This window comes from Teleopsis dalmanni, chromosome 2 (genome assembly GCF_002237135.1).
Source record: "Teleopsis dalmanni isolate 2A chromosome 2, ASM223713v2, whole genome shotgun sequence".
Classification (NCBI taxonomy): domain Eukaryota; kingdom Metazoa; phylum Arthropoda; class Insecta; order Diptera; family Diopsidae; genus Teleopsis; species Teleopsis dalmanni.
Window position 1 is genome coordinate 95455000 of NC_051847.1, and position 21911 is coordinate 95476910.

Below are 21911 nucleotides of genomic sequence, written 5' to 3' on the forward strand. Positions count from 1 at the left end.
TTATTTGCTTCGTTAACTTTTCTTGTAATAGTTTTTGTTTCACCTAAAATGGAAAAAAAAAACTAAGAGGATATGCAAAAGTTGTTGTTGTGAAATTAGTTTTCCTGACTTATTCTCACGCTTTTACTCATTTTACATAGTTTCCTTTTGTTTCCAAACTTTTTTTAGTGCATTATTCTTGTTTTCTTTTCATATTTTTTACTTAATGAAAATGGAAAACTTTCTATCTGGCTTTGTTTTTATTTGTTTTGTTTATGGATTCATTTTCGCGCACTTTAACAAATTTACTTTTTGACCGAAAAGGCACAAATAGTGACGCACCAAGTGCTATAAATAACAAAATAACAGCAAAAGGATACCAACGTTACCCAACACTACACAACGCAACCAAACGCAACCCAACGTTACTTAAAAGGAAAAGAAACACTCGCTGCTAAAATACAACGAGACGGAAGAATAAACAAACAGACAGACTAGTGTTTACACACATTCCCATCCATGGCTGTTAGTAATTCTGCAATTTTTGTGCAGTAATTCAAGGGAAAAACGAAATTTTAATGTTTCTGGTACTTAAACTACACGAAAGTATTTTATATTTTCACATTGAATGCAAAAATAAACGAAAGTGTTTTTTTTTAAACATTCATTAAAGTGCAGCAATAAATAGTTTTTAAAACTATGTTATTTTTTTGTCATTTTTTACTTAAAAGGATTGTTTTGAATTACCGATGTAACTTGAATTTTAATAAGTACACACAGACTCCTTTGTATTCTTTACGAGTGATAAGTGTATTGCAATTTCAATTTAATAAATAATAAATTTTATTTTGAAGTATTTTTGTTGCTGGAGTTAGGTTGAGTTAAAGTGGAGTGACGATCTACCTACTTGAGCGCAAATAATGGACCATTGTAATACTACCGATATGTAGTTAGTAGTATGCTAAGGGTATCGCAAAGCAGATATAAAGACTAGAGAAGTCGCGTACAGGCTATATCAAAGAACAAGCATAACTCCCCCATTTAAGAAAATTGCTGCAGTTACTTATAGGAATATTATATATGTATGATATAAGGTTTGAAGAGACTTTTCTTTAGCATATGTCACTAATTTTATATTTACTTGAAATATTTTGCTTTATTGCTATAACATTATAAAAATAAATAAAGAAAAATGCAAAACCGGATTTGTTCATGAGATAAAATAAATGGTTAATAGTTAAAATTCGTACTTTTGATCTAACAATTCATCATTTATCAGAAAATTTCAATGATCGAAAAAAGTCTTAACAAAAAAGTCTTAAAATTAAGCCATTTTTTGTTTATATTCTCTAAGATTCCCAAAAAATGCATGAATTCAAAATAAAAAATCTAATTTTCCTCACCTCTAAATAGTAAAATATACCATTGAGAGGTATATTTTACCATATACACAATGAGATGGGCCATTGTGTATATATAGAGGGATGGGCCATACATCAAGGAAATCGTCGGATGCTATTGCCCGTGCCGTGATGGAGTGGAACTCGCAGAGTGAGGAGAGCAAGGGAGGCCCAAATCGACCTGGCGAAGAACAGTAGGCAACGAAACGAAGAAGCCCTTTACCCAGCTACGTTTTATAGCGAGAAACAAGGACCAATGGAATGATTTTGTACATGCAATCTGTGAATAGGCTAAGTTGATAAATTTACGATGTAAATCCTGAACATGTCATAATAATAATAATAATAATAATAATAATAATAATTATAATAATATACAGATTTACCAATCGAATATGAAAATTGCACTAAAAGTAAATCTCGATTAAAAGAGTAACCAAATATTTACCAATCAAAAACACCATAAGGTTCATTAAGGGTACCCCAAACTTTAAATTTTTACTTTAACTGAAAATAACTAATTAATATACAATATATATTTTAAAGATTTATTTGCAATTTGCTATTTTTGATTTATAATTAATAAATGAAGTAGTAAAACATCTTTGTGAGGACCTATATTCGCGCGGAACCGCCAGCGACTGTCGACGTAACCAACGTATACTGCTGTCACTGTTCGTATATCACAAAATGAGTGAAGGAAGTTTAGAAGAGCCTAAGCATACAGAAGCAGTCATAAGAAAACACATCCATAGACTTCCAAAATGATTGAAATGACAAACTTTAAAGTTTTTAGCACTTTGCTCCAGTGGGAGCCTAAATTCGCGTTAAAAACTTAAAAGTTTTGTAATCAAATTGTAAAATATTTACATATAAATTTATGAAAAACTTAATATTGGTAACTGACTAAATTATACTAAATTTAAGAAATTTAAAAAAATTATATATATATATATATATAAAGAAATTTAAATAAATTTTTATCATCATTCAGATAAATTTTTACGAAGAATGCACATAAATATATACAATCCGTTTCCACAATACTACTTAAATGGTGTCAAATGCAATACTAATATCTTCAGATACTCTTCACGTTAAGACTTTAACACCAGTTAAAAAATAAATTATTTTAATCTAAAAACAAAATGTGTAATTATTACCAAATCTGCTAATTAGTGTATCCTTAGCTTAAATCTAATCATAATTAGAACTTAAGAATAAAACCATTTATAGCGAACAATTAAAAATTAACCATTACGCAGACAATTAAAAAGTAATTCAAAATGAAATTTAATCTAGAAGACGAACTCGAGTTGGCGGATGTAAATCCTGATGAAGTGAATTTATTACAAGCAGTGATTTTGGTGTGGTGCGCGGGGCCCGCTATGATTTGTCCAACATTTTCGTTCCGATGTTTCAGGCTTGTTACTTTGCACTTCCTTTTCGTAATGTAAATTACATTTTATCTTACCGCTATTAGACCTAAAACACGTAAAATCTTTTGGCATGAACAGAACAAAAAAAAAAAAATAACAACAAAACAAACAAACTACATTACTTGAGCGGAAATGAACCTTTTTTCCGGGTATTTACGCCAATTTTCTCGCTGCTCCTCAACACTGCTGAGCCCGACAGAAAAGACTTATTTGTAAGTTCTAAAGGAAGACAGGTGAAATGAGTCGAAAATGGAGTCCATGTAGAAATAGAGATTGCACCGAAAACACAACAAAACAGTTGACGGCTCGACGCTTTAATATCCGTCGTCTATTTAGGCGTTGTTTCAACCGGATTCGGGCAGTGTGCCTTCAGCCGACAAAGGTATAATTCTTTTATGGCTTGACTTGAATTTTCCTTCGTTCGTTTCTTTATTCCTTGTGCAACTGCTGGTGAAGGTCGTATGTCGAAAACAACACAAATTGTAATAAAGTGAAATAGTGCCATTCTGTGAAATTCTAAATTCTGTAGAAAGTTAAGAGAGGGTCGGTGGGAGTAGGTATAACTTCAGCTATCAACTAAATTAAAAAAAGAGCAAACTAAAGAAAAAAGTATCAAACGATGTTAGACATTTCGCTTGCATGGAACATAATTTCCACTCGAGATAAACTTTTATCGCATATCATTTTGTTGGTCTAATAGACACAAGCTCGTCGTCAAACTGTGTTGGAAGGATGTGATGAAGCAACTTGATAAACCACAATCGCTCGCGACTATTACGACACATTCCTGCTGCTGCCACCAACTGCCACACATTTTCATGCTCGAACAAACTTCAACTGTTGGAAAATGCAGATTTTAAATTAATACGATTGTAAGAAGATTTTTCTCTGTTATCCCTTTTTATTTTTATTTTCATTTTCATTTTTATTTTCATTTTTATTTTTTACAAGTTAAACACACATAAAGGAACAGTAATCTAAAGTAACACATAAGTTACATTTTATTAACTATTAAAGCAGATGCGAACTTAATAAGCAGCAATAATAGGAATTTAAATTATTTTTCTTTTACTTCAGAAGCGATTATCTGCGTATTTAGTATGCAATGTAGCAAACTGGAAGGATTTTCAAAGTTTATGGTATATAATTTATTTACAGTGTTTTTTATTTAACTTTGTCTCGATAACAAGTAAACTATATATAATAGTTCACTAAGGAACTCCCTATCGCTTTTGATCAGAAACATAAAGTTATTTCTCTTCATGGTATATTAAAACTGAAACTGAACTCATTTTATTAAATTAATTCAATTTTAAATTTAATTAAAGTTAACTTATTTAAACTCAATTCTTTTTCAAAATAGTTTATATACGTGTAATATCAGATCATTGAACAGTCTTTGTCGATTATGAAAAAGGCGTTTGATTCAATCAATAGAGAGGCGATCTGGCCATTGCTACAGAGACTTGATATCCCGCAAAAAATAATCAATAAAGAAAAGCTATGGAGGCAGAGTTCAGAGTGCAAAGTTCTGCATAATGGAAAAACAAGGGAACCATTTATTTCAACAACCGGAGTCAAATAAAACTGCATTTTATCTCCACTACTCTTATTATTGTACTTGACTGGTTTCTAGAAATGTTCAATTTGCAAAACCGCGGCATCAATCGGAGACTAAAAACTAGGCTGGACGATCTAGAATATGCCGACTGCTTTCGCATCAACAAATGCAGTCGAAAATTAATGAATTACAGAACGAATCATCAAAGATTGGCTTGAAGATAAACATCAGTAAAACTGAAGCAATGCGTATAAAAACCGAAAACTCAACTCGCTTTACAATCAATGGGCATCACATCATAGACACCAAAAGCTTTACTTACTTAGGGAGTATTCTATAGGTGGATGGGGGTGCGAAAAAGTACATCAATCAATAGCCGTATTCAAACAGCGTGAGTGTCATTTGCTAGGTTACGGAACATATTGCGGACCCACAATATACGTATCAACACCAAGATAAAAATTTTTAATGCATGCATCAAATCGGTATAACTATATGAATCAGAAGCCTAGCTTGCTAACTCCGAAATCGAAAGAAAAGTGCAATCATTTATCAATCGATGCCTGTGCAATATATTAGACATATGAGTATAAAATAAAGAGTTATGGAGAAAAACACACCAAACAAACGTCAACAACGAAATAAGAAGAAAGAAGTATAGTTGGATAGTTGGATAGGACATACACTGGGTAAACCTTATGAAGATATCGCTTATGCTGCACTTACTTGGAGCCCCCAGGGGACTGGGCGCAGAGGCAGACCAGCAATGACCTGGAGAATAACTGTTCAGCAGGAGATGGGCAAATCGTTTGAAGAGTTGAGAGCAATAGCACAAAATAGAAACCTGTCGGAAAACTTTTGTAGACTCCTTAAGCTCCTAATGGAGTATGGAAATAATAATATTAATATTATATCAATGGTTAAAAATTTTCATTATCATACATTGAAAATATCACACTGAAAATATAATATCGTACTAAATTGATTATCAGTCAATTACGAATTAAACTCTTTACTCTACGCAAACATTAGTTCATAATATATATATATAATAAAAATCAAAAGTTAGTCTAACTGCACCAAACAACGATATTGCGATTTTATACCGCCCTTCCTTCATGAAGTATTGTATCATAACAATATGTCCCAGTTTTACTTTCCTTAAGAATTAAACAAAAATCTCTTTTTTTTTTAGTTTTTTACAGTCCTTAACTATTGACAGTTATTAAAGGGATTTAAAGGGAGTTTATAATATAGGTATGAAAAATATGAAAATACTGTGGAAATCATATGGACTATTAGGATATTAATCGAAACTTAACAGTTTCTTTACATACAATTTTTGTATAATAAAATAATAAAAGTCATACAATTAGAAGTAATTAGATCAGTTTCTTTTATCCAAGTAAGATCCAAAGATATCTTTGGTTAGATCCAATTTCTTTTGGTCAACACACCTTAAGTAATACTCCAAATTTTTTCAATTTCATAATCGCTTTCACAATCAGAGTCCCAACCGACACTCAGTGTAACGAGTTCATATAAACTACAATAAAAATTAATAAATGTTTTTCATTTTACTGAAATTTCGCATATAGGTTTATTTTGAAAATATTTAGAAATTTTCAAAGTATGGGCGCGGTCTGCCTATTTCAAAGCCCGTCTGCCATACATAGTTATTGGTCGAAATTAACAAACACAAATCAATTTCAATGAAATTTTTCACAAATAACTGTCTTTAAAATTGTTTATATTTATATTTCTGAATTATGGACATGGTCCGCGTATTCTTACGAACAATAAATATTGATTATTGAAACCAATAAATATTGATTAATTTTAATAACATCTTATGCAAATTTTTATCACCTATCTTACTTCATTATTAATATTAAAATAAACAAAACTTAAATTTATATATTAACAACATAATTCAGCTTCATCTTTACAGGAATCAATTAGAATATAATTTCTGATATCATGATAGTCTTTATTTATTGTTTTCTTTTATTTTTCTTATGAAAAACTTCGCTTTGATCTTACCAACAGATGATTTATTGAGTTCGTATTTGTTGCAAGCCTAGAAGTCTTCCTACTGTGAAATAAGAGACTTACTGAAAAAATTTTTATTTTCATTAAATAAAATAATAAATATACTAGATACTAGTTACTAAGTACACTAGTTGAAATATTCTAATTTCTATTAAATGTAATAGTCACTTTCGTCTGAAAAATTTGACGCACGTGCGACTCGTGGAGTGACATTAGCATGAATTTCTCGGTTTTACGTTCCTAGATTAGATAGTATAAATATGAAAGAATATATAAATCATGCAACAAATAATGCTTCTACAAACTGAGTAATATTGAAATTTAACAATTAAAAGTAAAAATATAATTAATTAATTCAATTATTCTACAGCTGGTTACTGATTTCGTGAATTTGTTAATAAAACTTTCACAACAAATTAACAAAACTCCAGAAAAATGTGCGAACAAAAAAGTCAAGTACGGTTTCGGGTCAGTTGGTTAAGGTGCGCTGACTCTTAGCTTCAAATTTGGCAGGGCATGAGTTCAATCCCTGGTACTTGCAGTCTCAAAAAATTATTTACGAATAATTAAATACAAGAATCATTTACAAGACCATGATGATGGGTATTTAACAATACCTTTAAACAGCTCTTTAAAGGTAAAATATAAAATGAATTTTTGTTGTTGTAGTTCACTACTTTTCGAAAAGCCTCTTTATAAAATTATAAAATATGTTGTAAAACACTAAGAATAAAAATATCAAACAACTTTATTTTGAAATACAGTAAACATATTTGAGAGGACAGTGTGTTTCCTACACTTGCTAGAACTTGGCAAGACTTTAATGTTCGAGAATGAATACGTTTCAATTTCAACTATTTTTCAGTACAAATTTAACGATTAAGTCGTTTTTAATATATTAGTCATATAATTTTTCTTTTCATACCACATCTGCCGTGTTCTTATTGTTTATTGTTACTGAAATTTAAAAAACTGTCGCAAGAAATAATAAAAAAAAAAAACAATTAAATATTAATTAAAACAAAATCTCCAAAAATTAAGTTTCTAAAAATAAGTTTCGTACGCAAAGCCATATAATTTTAAGTGTTTTACTATCTATATCGATATAGTAAGTTTCAAGAAAAATAATTTACTTCTCCAGACACAATCTAACACTGCTTCGTAGAACGTTTAAATCGATTTATTTTGTATTTTATTTTTGATTGTCGTCATGACTGCTCTAATCTAACATATTTTCGATGCATCAAATCCATTATTTTTAAACAATATAATGTGAAACAATTTTAGATATTTATCATTGGAATATCAAAAGATTTAAATGCTTAAACTGAAAGCTTCAGCTAAAAATATAGTTTAACGTACGTGACAACAAAAAAAAAATGCGGGCGAATTCACTTATTTTCAGAAGCATGGTACGATCAAAATTTATTAAATTCAGAATAAATTCAATAATAAATCACCAAGAAAAATACGTAAACATTGAACTTGATTTTTTTTAATAACAAATTGTAACACAATAAAATTATAAGATTTCATTCAATAAATTAAATATTGTTGGTATGTTTTGCACTGACGTAAATAAAGGGCGCAGTGTTGCTACGAATTTATACTTCCCAGCTGCACATGTTTTCTTTTAGTAAATATTTTCAATCAAATTTAATGAGGAAAAATTGCAGATTTATATGTATATTTTAAATTGTTATACATGTTAATAATTTCAAGTTTTTTTTTTTCTTAAATACATTATCACATAATTTTTGATTCTACATTAGGTTAAATAATTTCTGAGTTGGCGTTTATATAAAAAATAATAAAACACCGGTTCAAAAGAATATAAAAGCTCTGGCGAATATAAAATGCGTATTAAGCGTCCTGCGGCAAACTTTTATAATAACTTACAAGATATTGTATTTACGTTTTGTATATATGTGTTTTGAAGTTTGCATAAAACACTGTTATTACACAATAATTATTATGAAAGCACTGTTTTTAACGCAACATAATTTTTCTAAACTTTTACTTTCTTATATTCGTGTATGTAAACAAAATTTTTAACAGCTGATTTCGGTTTTGGTGTTGCCATTTATGCTGCAAGCCGCTGTAAACAAACTGCTGCCACATTTTGGTTTTACTACCTTGAAAGCTTTGCGAGTGTAGCTTTACTGTGAACCATAAACTTATTTTTATTGTAGGCTTTATATGTAGAATAAAATTAACAAATTTAAATCTTTTAGTTTTTTTTATATTGCAGAACAAAAAATCATTGTATATTAATTGCAAAATACTTCATATTTAGTGTTAATAAATTAAACAATTTGTTTTTCTATAGTTTTTCATCAGTTTATTTTATGTACTCTACATTATGGCAAAATATAAAAATCAGTAAATTATTTCCTAAATCTTGGTGTAGTATTTTTTGAAAATTATATTTTGTTTTGTTATCTATGTACAATCCATATTATACATATGTACATACAGTGAAATCTTTATTATCGAAACTTCAATCAATCGAGAATGAGCACATTTAGGAAGGAGTTCATTTTATTAACCATATACCTTTCTGTTATCCGGTCTAACAAAAAAAGCAGTTTTTACTTGTGTACCATACAAAAATTTTGGAAGACTTTCTTGTTTATTTATTAATAATGATAGTTTAGTTTGTATAAATAAAAACTAAAATATATAAAATAGTGCTGGCTACTGAGACTATAACTTTGGAAGATATTCTACTTTATTATACTACAGTGATGAATAGATACATGAAAAATTATACATAATTGAGAAAAATTTTCATTAAAAATCTTTTGCTGTACATGTTACTAACTCTTTCAAATATCAGCAGAATATAATTATCTGGCGTTATATATTGACAAATTTATTGTTAGTAATACTAAAATAGCTATTTCAATATAATATTTTCTCTCCTATATAATATGTACTGCACTTGTAAGGTCCACATTTCAAATCTAAAAACTTGCAGCTTCAGTAAATTCACTTCTAAGAAATAAATGCGCTTCTCCTAAATTCTTAATCTAGTTTTACGGTTCTATGTATGTATTTTACTTTCTTGACATTCTATTACTTTCTAAGCTTTATTGTAGTGTTAATAATTTTAGTGTACATCCTTCTCAAGTTGTGTTAAATTGTTGTAGTGTATTTCATTAAGCAAGACCAATGGAAAAGAAATAACATGAATAAAATATCTGGAACAGGTTTTACGATGTGTTATATTGTTGTCGCATGTCTATGATTCTTTACTCAAATTGATTATTACAACGATATCTCTATACAGTTCGTAAAACTGTTGAAAATATTACTCATTTTGATCATGTTTTACACTTTTTATAAATAAGAACGTAAAATTTGATCATTTTGTTATTGATTCGTCAAGTTGAAATTCATTTGATATGGTTATATTTTTACAATCTCGGTAGGTCCGATATCGTTTTAAATGTGGTTTCAATTCGACAAATCATGTTTCTATTTTTAAAGTTATTTACAACAAGCAAAAACATTAGTGGATAAAATATATAGAACACTTGAATTGAGCCCCCTGTGAATGAAATTTTGCTTATTAAATATATCAGAACGAAACAAAAATTCCAGACATTCCTCACTTATCATCATAAATAATAAAGTAACTAAATACACAATAAGTGTCATAATAATCCTCGAGGATGCAGTGACGCGGTGACTAGTTCCCAACCCTTTTTGAACTAAATAAGTCTTCCTCCTTTTCAAACTCTACCTTAAAACCTATATCATTTCTAATATTATATTTACATTTTTATGTATATGTATATATATTGACATAATGTTTCGCTCGTTTGAGACTCTTCAGAAAAATTTAAGGCAATTACGTTTGAGACTTTATGAATTCGCCTTGTGGACTTCCACAGATCCAAAACATACATTAGCATTACTTCTAAGTTAGCTGATCTGTTCAAGTATTTTACAAATTGAACAAAAACTGTGAAGACAATTTAATTTTACTTATCGACCCGAAACCCTATAGCTTTTAATATTTATATAGCTCACTTAATTTGTTAGTCAATTATTTTGCAATATACATAATTACCACAGTACACAGTAGTAATAAAATTTATAGTCCCATAAATTTAAGAAATTCCAGTTAAAGGAAAAAAGATTAACTATGTCAACCAAAGCTTCTACATATGACATTAAAGATACTGAGGGAGCAACTGTTCTTTCTGTTTCATAGATATTATATAAAATTCTGTTGATTTGGTTGCGCCTGATATAGTGTTTCAAAATCGAGAAATGCTAATATTTGATTGACATAATGTATTCTAGTCATGACGTATACTAGGTAAATAAAATTAACAGAACAGGGAATTTCAACATGTCTAGCAATGGACCGAGAACCAGGGTAAAGCAGCAACTAAAATATACATTTACACAAATGATTTATGTCAATGATTTATACAGTACCATTAAGTCACTGGCATTTGGAATATGAATAATGTTAGCCCCTCATGATTCAATTATGTACACCTCCTAGAAATATAAACTTAAACAGGCTGCAGCTATGTTTTAGCTAACTGTAGAGTTCCTATTGTAATAAGAAAGGAATAGTCCAAAACAAACATTCTCTAAACCAATAAACGAGTTGAAAAATAAATCTATTCATACATAGATACGAAATTAACTATTTGTCTTCAAATAGATATAATATATAATAGATATAATATATAATAGATATAATATATAATAGATATAATATATAATAGATATAATATATAATAGATATAATCAAATAGATTTCTGCAATGAAAAGGTAGTCCACAAAACCTGAGATCTCATAGCAATATAATCATGTTATAATAAACGATACAACTGTTGTAATGTCACCCATCTGTTTTCTTACACAATCGCACACACAAATTTAAATCTTATTGCTTTATGGCGCTATAGCCAACGAGTAAGCAATCCATGCTTCTGCTGAATCCATTGCGTAATGTCTTACAAATGCTTCTGCCTTTGCGACAACAGCATAAACATGTGGTACGTTTTAGATCACAAAACAACCAAAATTGTTCCAAAACGACAGTTCAGTTTTCAGGCCTTCGTATTGAAGAGGTATTCTATAAACTGCCGAGATATTTATTCAATAAAATACAAATTCAACAACTGACAATACTTAAGACTACTCTTTACTTCCAGTTTCACTACAAGAACCAGTGTTACTACTAGTTACTTACTGTTAGTCACCACATTACTACTAGTTTAGTTACTACAAGTATATCGTTAATATCAGTTCCGTAACAAATCGCCGTGTTACTAACACTTCCGTTACAAATTAAAAGCACTAAATAGAAAGATACGAACCTAAAATACAGATTTTGCTTCAAGAGTTTTGCAAAAACTAAGTAGAAAAACCTATAAGAATCTTCTCAAAAAATTTACATCCTGTGAAAAATACACTATTTTTACGCATACATTAATTAATTTTTAAATCCACCAAATTATAAAAACTACTCTTGACTCAAACATCTGCGCCCAAATGTTCATTGATTCCAATATACTCTTTTATCTGGATGTTTCTGAACAAAAGTTAACGATCTCGCTGCACTTAAACAATTGCACTTAACCAATTTTCACATAACAAATAAAATTCTTTGAATATAATCTTTAATTTTTGCACACAACTATTTCCAAAAATACCTAAACATTTCTTATTAGACGCCCAAAACTAAGTAGGGTTTCATTACGTGAAAATTCTTACTGGAAATGCCTGTTCTCAGTGAATATTTACTGCCAATTAGAAAAAACAATCAATCAACCACTATAGCAACTGTCGTTCCCTCAAATTCCAATTAAAAAAATGCAAATTATTTCGACTTCTTGAATAATCCAAAGATTTCTCTTTATTTTAAAAATTTTACGCACGTTCCATGAGGAAAATTCTTAAAGCGCACTGGTGCCAATTAAACAGGAAGTTCCTTATTTTTGCGTTTGGAGATGTATAAAACAAGACCTGCAAAGAAGAAAAACACAAATTAGCGTAAACCCTCGCAAATGCATGGGAGCGCTAGCGCTCCTGACTTGTCACTTACCTTAACAACTTAATACGGGTTTATTTGGACCTTGCACGCATCTTTCTGCGTTTACGCTTCAACCTACGCATACGCTTCTTACGCCACTGAAATTAAAAACAAAAATTGATTTTAAATTCTTTTCCCAGCAGAAAATGCAAAAAAAAAACACGTGTTTTTATTCACAAGCAAATATGGCGACCTGCGCAAAATTACACTATAAAACATTAAAGCATTTATATTTTCAATTAAATTTCAATATTTCTATGTTCAGTTACTTTAATAATTTACATAAAACACTGTTATAAGTTAATAAATGCAAACACCAAATTTTTTTATATTAATTTGCAAACAAGTACCTTAGCTCTCATTTTTCTTTCTTCACACAAAGGCGACTCGAGAACGAAAGAACGATGAACAGGAAATTGCTTGGCTGAACAGCTTTGCTTCGCAGCGATGCGGAGCAGTGCTGACAATCACCTTCAGTAAATCGATAATTTTGACATTTAACTGAAAAAGAATCATGAAATGTAGATGGCGCAAACAACGATCTAAATTTCTATTCCACATAAAAAATATTTTAAATGCAATTTAAATTTTAACACAGAATTTGCAAAATTTTATGTATGTTTTTACTACATATTTTTGTAAAGGTTTCTAAATGTAATTTTTATAATTTCATCAATAAGAAAGTATTGTTAAGGCATACGCTTGCCTGACTTTTACATTATTTACCCCGCAAGGCATTTAATTCTTTTTCAAAACTTATTAAAAGATTTAATATCTATTTTTAAAATTATAGACACACCTAATTTGCGTCAATATATATTATATATTTTAACTTACTAAATTAAATGCTTATCTTTCTCCGGTTAATTTTAAGCACTTCCAATCATTTAAATTTTTAACGGAAATTTTTGTTAACTGACTGATTTTCTTCGATCAACTGATGATTTGATGAAGTGTTCAGAGAATATTTTTAATACCTTTTAAAATCTTTTTCTAATGATACTAATTTTCAATTTTGTTTAAATTTTGCAAATCAAAAACTCAAGCGACAAATAAATGTAGAAAATTTTCTTGCTTTATAAAAAAATTGATATAACAAATAAAAGCAACTAATTTCTTCATTAATATTAACAAGTTATTACATGCTTACTTGAAATCTTAACTAAATTTCTAAATACAATAAACATATAAATATAATATTATACAAAAGATAAAAAAAATTGTACTTATTTTAATATAACTTCAGACCCAATAAATAAAACCATGCAAAATGATGATAAACATTTTATTTTGACAGAAAAACTGCTTTAATTGCTAGAATTTCTGCTAATCATAACCGGTTAGCTTATTATTAAGCGTGTTAGATAACCAGAGATTCTTAACCAATGGTTAAGAAATACTTAAATTTCGTAAACACCAACAAATCTTTTAAAAGTATAAACTGTCCGTGTTTCCGCTTTTCAAATCAAGTTTACTTTCAAAATATGCAGAAAATTTTGGATTTTAGTGAATCACACATGGTCAGACTTTGTCGAGACTTTGTGTGAATAAAATAATTCGATTTTAAGTATTTTTATAACCGATATTGATGTCTAAACAACTTTTTGAATGAAAGCGGAAAGTTTTGATTTTAATACGTAGTCAGACATACGTTGAATTTTACAACGGAATCTGCGTATTAGATGTATGTCTCTATATCTTATCAACTAATTATTAATTATTAATTTTAAATTTTTTCTAAATGATCATGAAACTGTGGTCATTAGTGTTTATAAGCTAAAGTGTCCAACATATCTGCGTGAAAGATTTAATAATAATAATGTTATTATAAAATTCTCTCAATATTTTTTCTAATTAATAATTTTAATTTTTCCATATATTATATATAAATATTTTATACACAACTTAATTGATTTTAATATACATAAAAACATAATCGTTATTATAATTTACGATAAAAATTTTAAACAAACTGCAATAATGTACAAAATATAACTGAGCACAAGAGGGCGCAAAATGTTTAAAGTTTACAGTAACATTTTTGAACGGCAGATGGCTAACACGTTATTAAAATATTTTAGTACAATTTTAACAACAGATGGCACGTTTGTTAATAAAATATGAACACTAGATGGCAAAATTAAGATTCAAAAATTTTAATTTTATTTCGAAAACTACTTACTATTTTAGACTTACATATAATATAAAAGAAATTTATAAACAAACATTTTATTTTATTTCCAGACTTTCTGCGTTGTTTCGAAGCGATTTCGTAAAAATTATATTCATCGCTTTACTGGCACCAAAAGTCTCTTCCTGTTTCACCCGTGGAGCACGATACGAAGGATCTGTGTCTACATAGCCACCAATCAATTCTTCGATTATTGCGTCATGGCCACAATTTTGTTCAATTGCATTTTCTTAGCCATGACTGAGACAGTGGAGGAAGCAGAGTAAGTTTTGATGCTTTAGTTTAATTTAAAAAAAAAATTACTTCATTAATTCATCATTCAATTGTATTGTATTGTGTGCAGGTACATCTTCCTTGCCATTTATAGCATTGAGATGGTAATTAAAATCATTGCGAAAGGATTTTTGCTCAATAAATACACATACTTGCGCAACCCGTGGAATTGGCTGGACTTCGTTGTCATCACAAGCGGCTACGCCACCATCGGCATGGATGTTGGCAATCTGGCCGGCTTGCGTACATTTCGCGTGCTGCGAGCACTTAAGACTGTTTCAATTATGCCAGGACTTAAAACTATCATAAACGCACTGCTGCACTCGTTCCGCCAATTGGCTGAGGTCATGACGCTGACGATATTTTGTTTAATGGTTTTTGCACTGTTTGCATTGCAAGTAAGTGAATCGTTCCTGCATACACCTTAGATGTGCATAAAGCAGTGAATGCTCATGATTAAACTAATTCTTTATCTTTTCAGGTTTACATGGGGGAGCTGCGCAATAAGTGTGTAAAAAATCTTCCAGATGATTGGTTGAATGCGACCGATATAGAGTGGAAAATGTAAGCAATACACTTTTTTGGAAATATATTAAAATGCAATAATTAATTTCTCTTTTGTAGCTGGATTAACGATACGGAAAACTGGCTCTATGACGAAGAAGAGCTTCCAATGCTGTGTGGTAACTTGACTGGCGCACGTCACTGCCCACTTGGTTATACGTGTTTGTGTGTTGGCGAGAACCCAAATCATGGATACACCAACTTCGATAACTTCATGTGGTCCATGCTGACGACATTTCAGTTGATCACGCTGGACTACTGGGAAAATGTTTATAACATGGTAAGTTGAATTCTTGATGTTTGAAAAATGTTTGGAAAATGGAAACTAAAGAACAACTTCTGTGCAATTGTTAAGGTCTTGGCCACATCAGGACCAATGAGTGTATCTTTTTTTACTGTGGTTGTGTTTTTTGGCTCATTTTACTTAATAAACCTAATGTTAGCCGTTGTAGCGTTAAGTTACGAGGAGGAAGCGGAAATCACCAATGAAGTAAGTTATTCTCCCATACTTTTTTATTTTAACTGTAAATTGTAATAAACTCATTCGTAGGAACGCAAAAAAGACTTACTAGATCACCGAGATGATTCAACTTTTAGCTTTGACCCGTCCGTTCTAAACGTAAAAAAGTTAAACAAAAACAACAAGAAGAAAATTGATTCTCGAAAAGGTGTTCTACTTGCCTCATACAGTAAGAAGAAGACACGGCGAAAAAAGCTTAAGTCAGGGAAGGATGGTGCCAATAACAACGACAGCAACGGAAATGGCCAGGTATGTTCACAAAGGATACATATTTTGTTTTCTTAATTCCTTAATTTACACATTTACGTTCCTTACATACTTGTAGAGTAAAAGTAGATCTGTTACGCCGAGCCCGAGTCCGAGTCCACGCCACAGCAACACAGAGCGACCAAAAGCACTGGAATTACAAGCGCAGCAACCACATCGTGCGAAAGATGCGCAACAAAAAACCCGTATCTGCTTTCAGGACGAAAGCACTAAAAATCCAAACATGCTCTACCCCTCAGACTACAAAGGTCAATTACTGCCCACAAGTCGACAAGCAAGTTCCAACTCAAGCGGCATGAATCGAGAATCTTCGCAAGATGATTCGGGAGTTGTTGACGACCACGAGGAACAGGACACTGGCACTGAAATGGTCAACGTTTCAACAGTGGAACTACAAAACGAGCTTACACCAGTAACGTTGGCACTATCGCCACGCGAGGTGCGTCTAATAAAATGCAATGGAAACATTGCCCGAATCAAAAAGCATAACATTTATGCGTTGCATCAAGAGTTTTCTTCCGAAATCGTTGTTATCGGTAACTTACAACAGCAAAACAATCTATGAATGTTTAACATTATTTAATTATTTTACAGATGATCTTCCAGATCGTAATTGTGACAGATGTGTACAATGTTGCATTGACTACGAGGGTTGGCTGCAAATACAAAATTGCTTATATAAGGTAATTTATGACCGAAAAATTAATGAAGAAAAATAAAAATGCATATCATTTCAGGTGGTTAGAGACCCACTTTTTGAACTAGCCATAACGCTGTGCATTGTACTGAACACGGCATTTCTCGCCATGGAGCACCACGGCATGAGCGAGAACTTTCGCAATGCATTAGATGTGGGAAACAAAGTAAGATTACCCATACCCATTCCATAACTTTTATACAAAAGTACATATATATAAATCTATATATGTATATATGCATACATATATATGTATATGTATATATGTAATAAGAAAATTAAATTATTATTTTGTGCAGGTCTTCACATCGATCTTCACGTTCGAATGTATTATTAAGTTAATGGCTTTATCAAAGGATTTTTTTCTTTGCGGATGGAACATTTTCGATCTCATCATTGTAACAGCAAGTCTGTTAGATATAATTTTTGAGTTGGTAGATGGTTTAAGTGTATTAAGGGGCTTGAGATTGGTAAGTATTTAATTTAATGCAGTTATTGGAATAGAATTTTCTAACCATACTAATTTTATTTTGTTAAAAATGTGCGTCTTTCAGCTAAGAGTTTTAAAGTTAGCACAATCCTGGACGACGATGAAAGTTCTGCTCAGCATTATTATTTCGACAATAGGTGCTTTGGGTAATCTGACCCTTATTTTAGTTATAGTTATATATATTTTCGCTGTGATTGGTATGCAACTGTTTTCAAAAGACTATACACCTGAAAAATTCGATCCAGACCCAGTGCCAAGGTAAGTTTATAATAGATTGAATTCATAAGGCTGCAGATGTAGTAATGCAATGAACTGGATTTATTTCTTACTTCAATAGATGGAACTTCAATGACTTCTTTCATTCCTTTATGATGATATTTCGCATATTATGTGGTGAATGGATCGAGCCACTTTGGGATTGTATGCGAGCAGAAGAAGAGGTTGGTGTCTTATTTAAAAATAAATAAAATGATCCATGTTAGTACATTATTTCTCATATTTATTGCAGCAAGGAGCTTCGTCCTGCTTTGCGATATTTTTGCCAACTCTCGTTATGGGAAATTTTATGGTGCTAAACTTGTTCTTGGCCTTGTTGCTCAATAGTTTCAATTCAGAGGAATTGAAGTCCAAAAAGGAGGTAAGTATTGCAGGATCTGTGCACTCCACCTGCATCTCAATTCAAAATGCGCATAAGAGATTGATGAGAACTTTATTTATATGTGTTTGGGTGTCTTGATTAATTTTATAATAAAAATACTAAAAAATTAAAAAATTACTTAAATAACTAAAATTAAAATTAAAATGAAAGGACAATTTGAAAATTCCTTGCGGAATTAAATCCAAAACTAAACAACAATTAAAAAAAAAAAATAAAGCAATTATTTGATGTGATTATCGATGTTAGTAGGAATTGTGTTTATTCAAGATGTTAAAATGCATACCAAATTTAATTAAAAATTTTAAATAAAATGTTAATCATTTCGCATTCGTTTTATCATTTCATAAGAAAATAGTTAATGCAACTATTTTTCTTTTCATTCACTAAAGATTTTATATGATTTTTGTATTAATTCTTAAAGGAAAAAATTAAAAAATATCTTTTTTTTAAGCACACTTGAAAGGCTATTTTAAATTTTAACATAAAATATCTTTATTTCGCTTTTTCACGACACAAGGAACATTAAATATATTTGCTATGTACTCATGATATTTTCTCATTCGTCAATCTTTTCTTCACGTGAAAGTCTCGGTTTCAATACTTTTTCAAATTATTTAGCAAATTATTTTATTTCGAAATTATAATTTATAAAGAGGCTTCGAAAAGTAGTGACCTACAACAACAAAAATTCATTTTATATTATTTTCATTAATTGAATTGGCTGACCATACAGCTATTTCGAGTATTGTCAGAAACCCATCTTCAGTGGGCTTGGAAATAATTCTTATATTTAATTATTCGTAAATAATTTTTTGAGACTGCAAGTATCAGGAATCAAACTCGTGCCCTACCAATTTTAAAGCTCAGAGTCAGCGCTTCTTAACCAACTAACCCATAGCCGTACTTAACTTATGTTCGCACATTTTTCTGGAGTTTTGTTAATTTGCTGTGAAAGTTTATTAACAAATTCGCTTGCTGTGTTTATATTAGAATGAAATCATAAAGCAGATATAATCAGAATAACTGAATTAATTAATTATATTTATTTTTTTACTTGTTAAATTTTAATACTATTTTGTATTTTGTTCTATATATATGTATGGTATTGGTTATAAATTCAGACACCATAACTTTTTTACAACTTTTGAACTTAATTTTTTTTTCGACTGACTGCTAATGAAGATGTTCTGACTCTAATTTTCTGACACATAAATACAAATACGAATTTCCTCTTTGAATACTTATATTCGATCCTAATATTCTGCTTAATATAGCTTCACATTCCCACAGATATTAGTAAGTCCTTGTTAATAACGTTGGTCCTAAAAACTCTTTTAATCTGACACAATATTTACACTCAATCGCCTTAGCTTAGTATGGTCCATGAAGATTTTCGTTATCTTTTATGATCAGATGATTTTATGTAGTAGGTATAATTTGAGCCACTACGAATGTGTCTTTGTGTGCGATATTATTTTGTTATCCAAAGTGTACTTCGTAACTGTTCAGTAATTCCATAAGAAGTCTGCACAACTACGGTCTGTACAGACATAAGGTTCAAGGAATGGGTCTCTCAAAACAAGCTATTAATTCATTAATTAACTACTGCTATAGTGGTCTCTTGTGAATTTAAATCAGAAGTAGAACAGCCGTTGCGTTGTTAATTAATATAAATTTATAATTCATAATTTTTAACGAAAGCATTTCATTATTCCTAAATGATTATTCGAATGTTTAGTTAATAACATCAAACTATGCTCAAATAGCTTCTATTGTTCCATATGGTCTACCTTTCTAGTTCTCATATTTCTCTGCATAAACAAAATATATATTGTGCTAAAAAATTACAGAGAATTGTTGAATAAAACGTAAATTTTTATTAAATTATCCACAATTATGATCGTTTTTGATGTTTGTGACTTAAATAGGTGCTAAACATATATGTAAGCTTGTTTCATATTATAATTCTCATTCACTTTAAATGTTTTGGTCAATATTAATAACAGCGTTGTTTTAAGTGTTGACAGTAAAACTGTGAGTAGTACATATAAATGTTATGCTTACAAGATTTTAATAATGTTGACTCTATTTTAATACAATAGCTTGCTTTGTTTACAGTTTTGTTCGAACAGTTTTTATACTTTGTTCTTGATGTATTCACGGTTGCCATTTGAAAATTTTTTTCTGTACCAAAATTGGTTTAAAAAGGTACCATTTCTGTAAAAAAAGGTCCAAAATTTTTCTATTGTCTTTTTATAAGGAAATACAATTTATATAAAATGTACAAAAAGTATAAAACAATACAATATCCACAATAAAGTTGGGTCGCCGAAAATGTACCATTTTTTGAACATGAGTACCAAACGGAAAAAAAAGTACCAATTTTAGTACTAAAGTACCATAAGTGGCAACCGTGGATGTATTTTATAACGTTGATTATTTATAGATATGTGCGTATATAGAGACACATTTAAAAAGTAATGTTAAAAAACTTATTTTTATCAAAATATTTAATTGAAAAAACTCTATTACAATAAGACCCCGCTAAACGCGTAGGAAACATTCCATCAAAATAGAGCGTAATGCGAGACAGTGCTAAACGAGGCTATCTTAACATATAAATAATGGGGTTAGGGGAAGTTTGATAGAAAATTGCTTAGGTATTAAATTAAATACCAAATATTTGTTTCTTACAAAAACAAAAACGATGTAAACGAATATATATAAAAGCAAATAAAATTCTAAGTCAGTCAGATCATTTTGTTTATTCTGTGTTTCCAATTATCTGCCTTCTTGTCAAGAAAACATCTGATGTAGTTTACGTTTCCTTTATGCATTCTATTAGAAGTTGTTGATAAGTGGATAAAGCATCTATAACACCCCGTGTTGATTTTGACGTCTTGATTTTTGATTTTCCTGTCAAAATTTGGATCATTTTCAACAATTTGGTTCATAATTTCAATTGAAGTGGTCAAACTCCTTTTTACAAACGGAGTCTGTAAAAGAAAGGTCTTTTTGCTCTTCTTCGAAATCACTAGCATTAATGTTTTTGTTTTCTTCTTGCACATTTAATTCCTTGAGCTCATCATTAGAAAGACTAGCTGCTGTTTCTTGAACTATTTCTTCGACGTCTTTCACATTTACCTCATCTAAACCGGTTTGTTTCGCTAATTACACTATTTCTTCCACTATTTCATACATATCGACAGAGTGTCCAATGTCTTCGCTCTTACTTAAATCTGGCCAAATGTTCTTCCATAGTCCCTTAAAAGATCTTTCTGTTATCTCAATCCAAGAAAGATTTATGTTTTCTACAGCGTATTCGCTCAGTTGTCGTTGAAATAAAAGAGTGCTAAACCAGAACAGCGTTTAACGAAGCAGCGTTTAGCAGGGTGTTACTGTATATCTAGTGTAAAATGTTACAAAAAATTTTAGGGTGAGGTTTGAACTACAAAACTAATCCATTATATACGCTACTACAGGTAGTATATATCTAACGTTTCGATATACTATTATCATGTATGTTTTACGATATCTTTCAGCGGAATTTTCTGGGAAGCTTATGTTTAATAATGGATTTATGCACTTTGTCATTTGCCACGTCACCATACAGTAAAGCGGGCTTAATGATTTGCTTGTATTTAGAAGTGTGGGTTGGGTTTGTATTAGGTATACTGCTTTTAAGGATGGATTGTAGAAATATGATAATTTGGGAACAATAATTCTTTTGTTCTTTATTATAATTTTATTTTTTT

At 30.2% G+C, this 21911-nt stretch overlaps 2 protein-coding genes and 1 long non-coding RNA gene across 3 annotated transcripts in view; 1 reads left to right on the forward strand and 2 right to left on the reverse strand.

The window, feature by feature from the left end:
- Window positions 1-21911, reverse strand: part of LOC119675111 (sodium channel protein 60E-like) — a 149770-nt gene that overhangs the window by 69672 nt on the left and 58187 nt on the right. The window lies entirely within an intron of this gene.
- LOC119686152 lies at window positions 12406-13348 on the reverse strand. The gene is made up of 4 exons (XR_005252886.1): window positions 13334-13348; window positions 12847-12997; window positions 12509-12594; window positions 12406-12429 (listed from the first exon to the last, which is right to left on the reverse strand). It is a non-coding gene; the product is annotated as an uncharacterized LOC119686152 (long non-coding RNA).
- Window positions 14794-17760, forward strand: LOC119686150 (sodium channel protein 60E-like). Its single transcript, XM_038100645.1, has 11 exons — window positions 14794-14949; window positions 15031-15358; window positions 15442-15524; window positions 15585-15804; window positions 15880-16014; window positions 16075-16293; window positions 16370-16847; window positions 16906-16994; window positions 17049-17174; window positions 17308-17478; window positions 17563-17760. The coding sequence occupies exons 1-11, from the start codon at window positions 14888-14890 to the stop codon at window positions 17758-17760; spliced, it is 2109 nt and encodes a 702-aa protein (XP_037956573.1). The 5' UTR covers window positions 14794-14887.

Coding starts and splice junctions, on each gene's coding strand:
- LOC119686150 (XM_038100645.1), top strand. CDS start 14,888: ATGGCCACAATTTTGTTCAATTGCATTTTCTTAGCCATGACTGAGACA. Junction 15,805..15,879: donor GGGAAAATGTTTATAACATG/GTAAGTTGAATT, acceptor GCAATTGTTAAG/GTCTTGGCCACATCAGGACC. Junction 17,175..17,307: donor CATTAGATGTGGGAAACAAA/GTAAGATTACCC, acceptor TATTTTGTGCAG/GTCTTCACATCGATCTTCAC.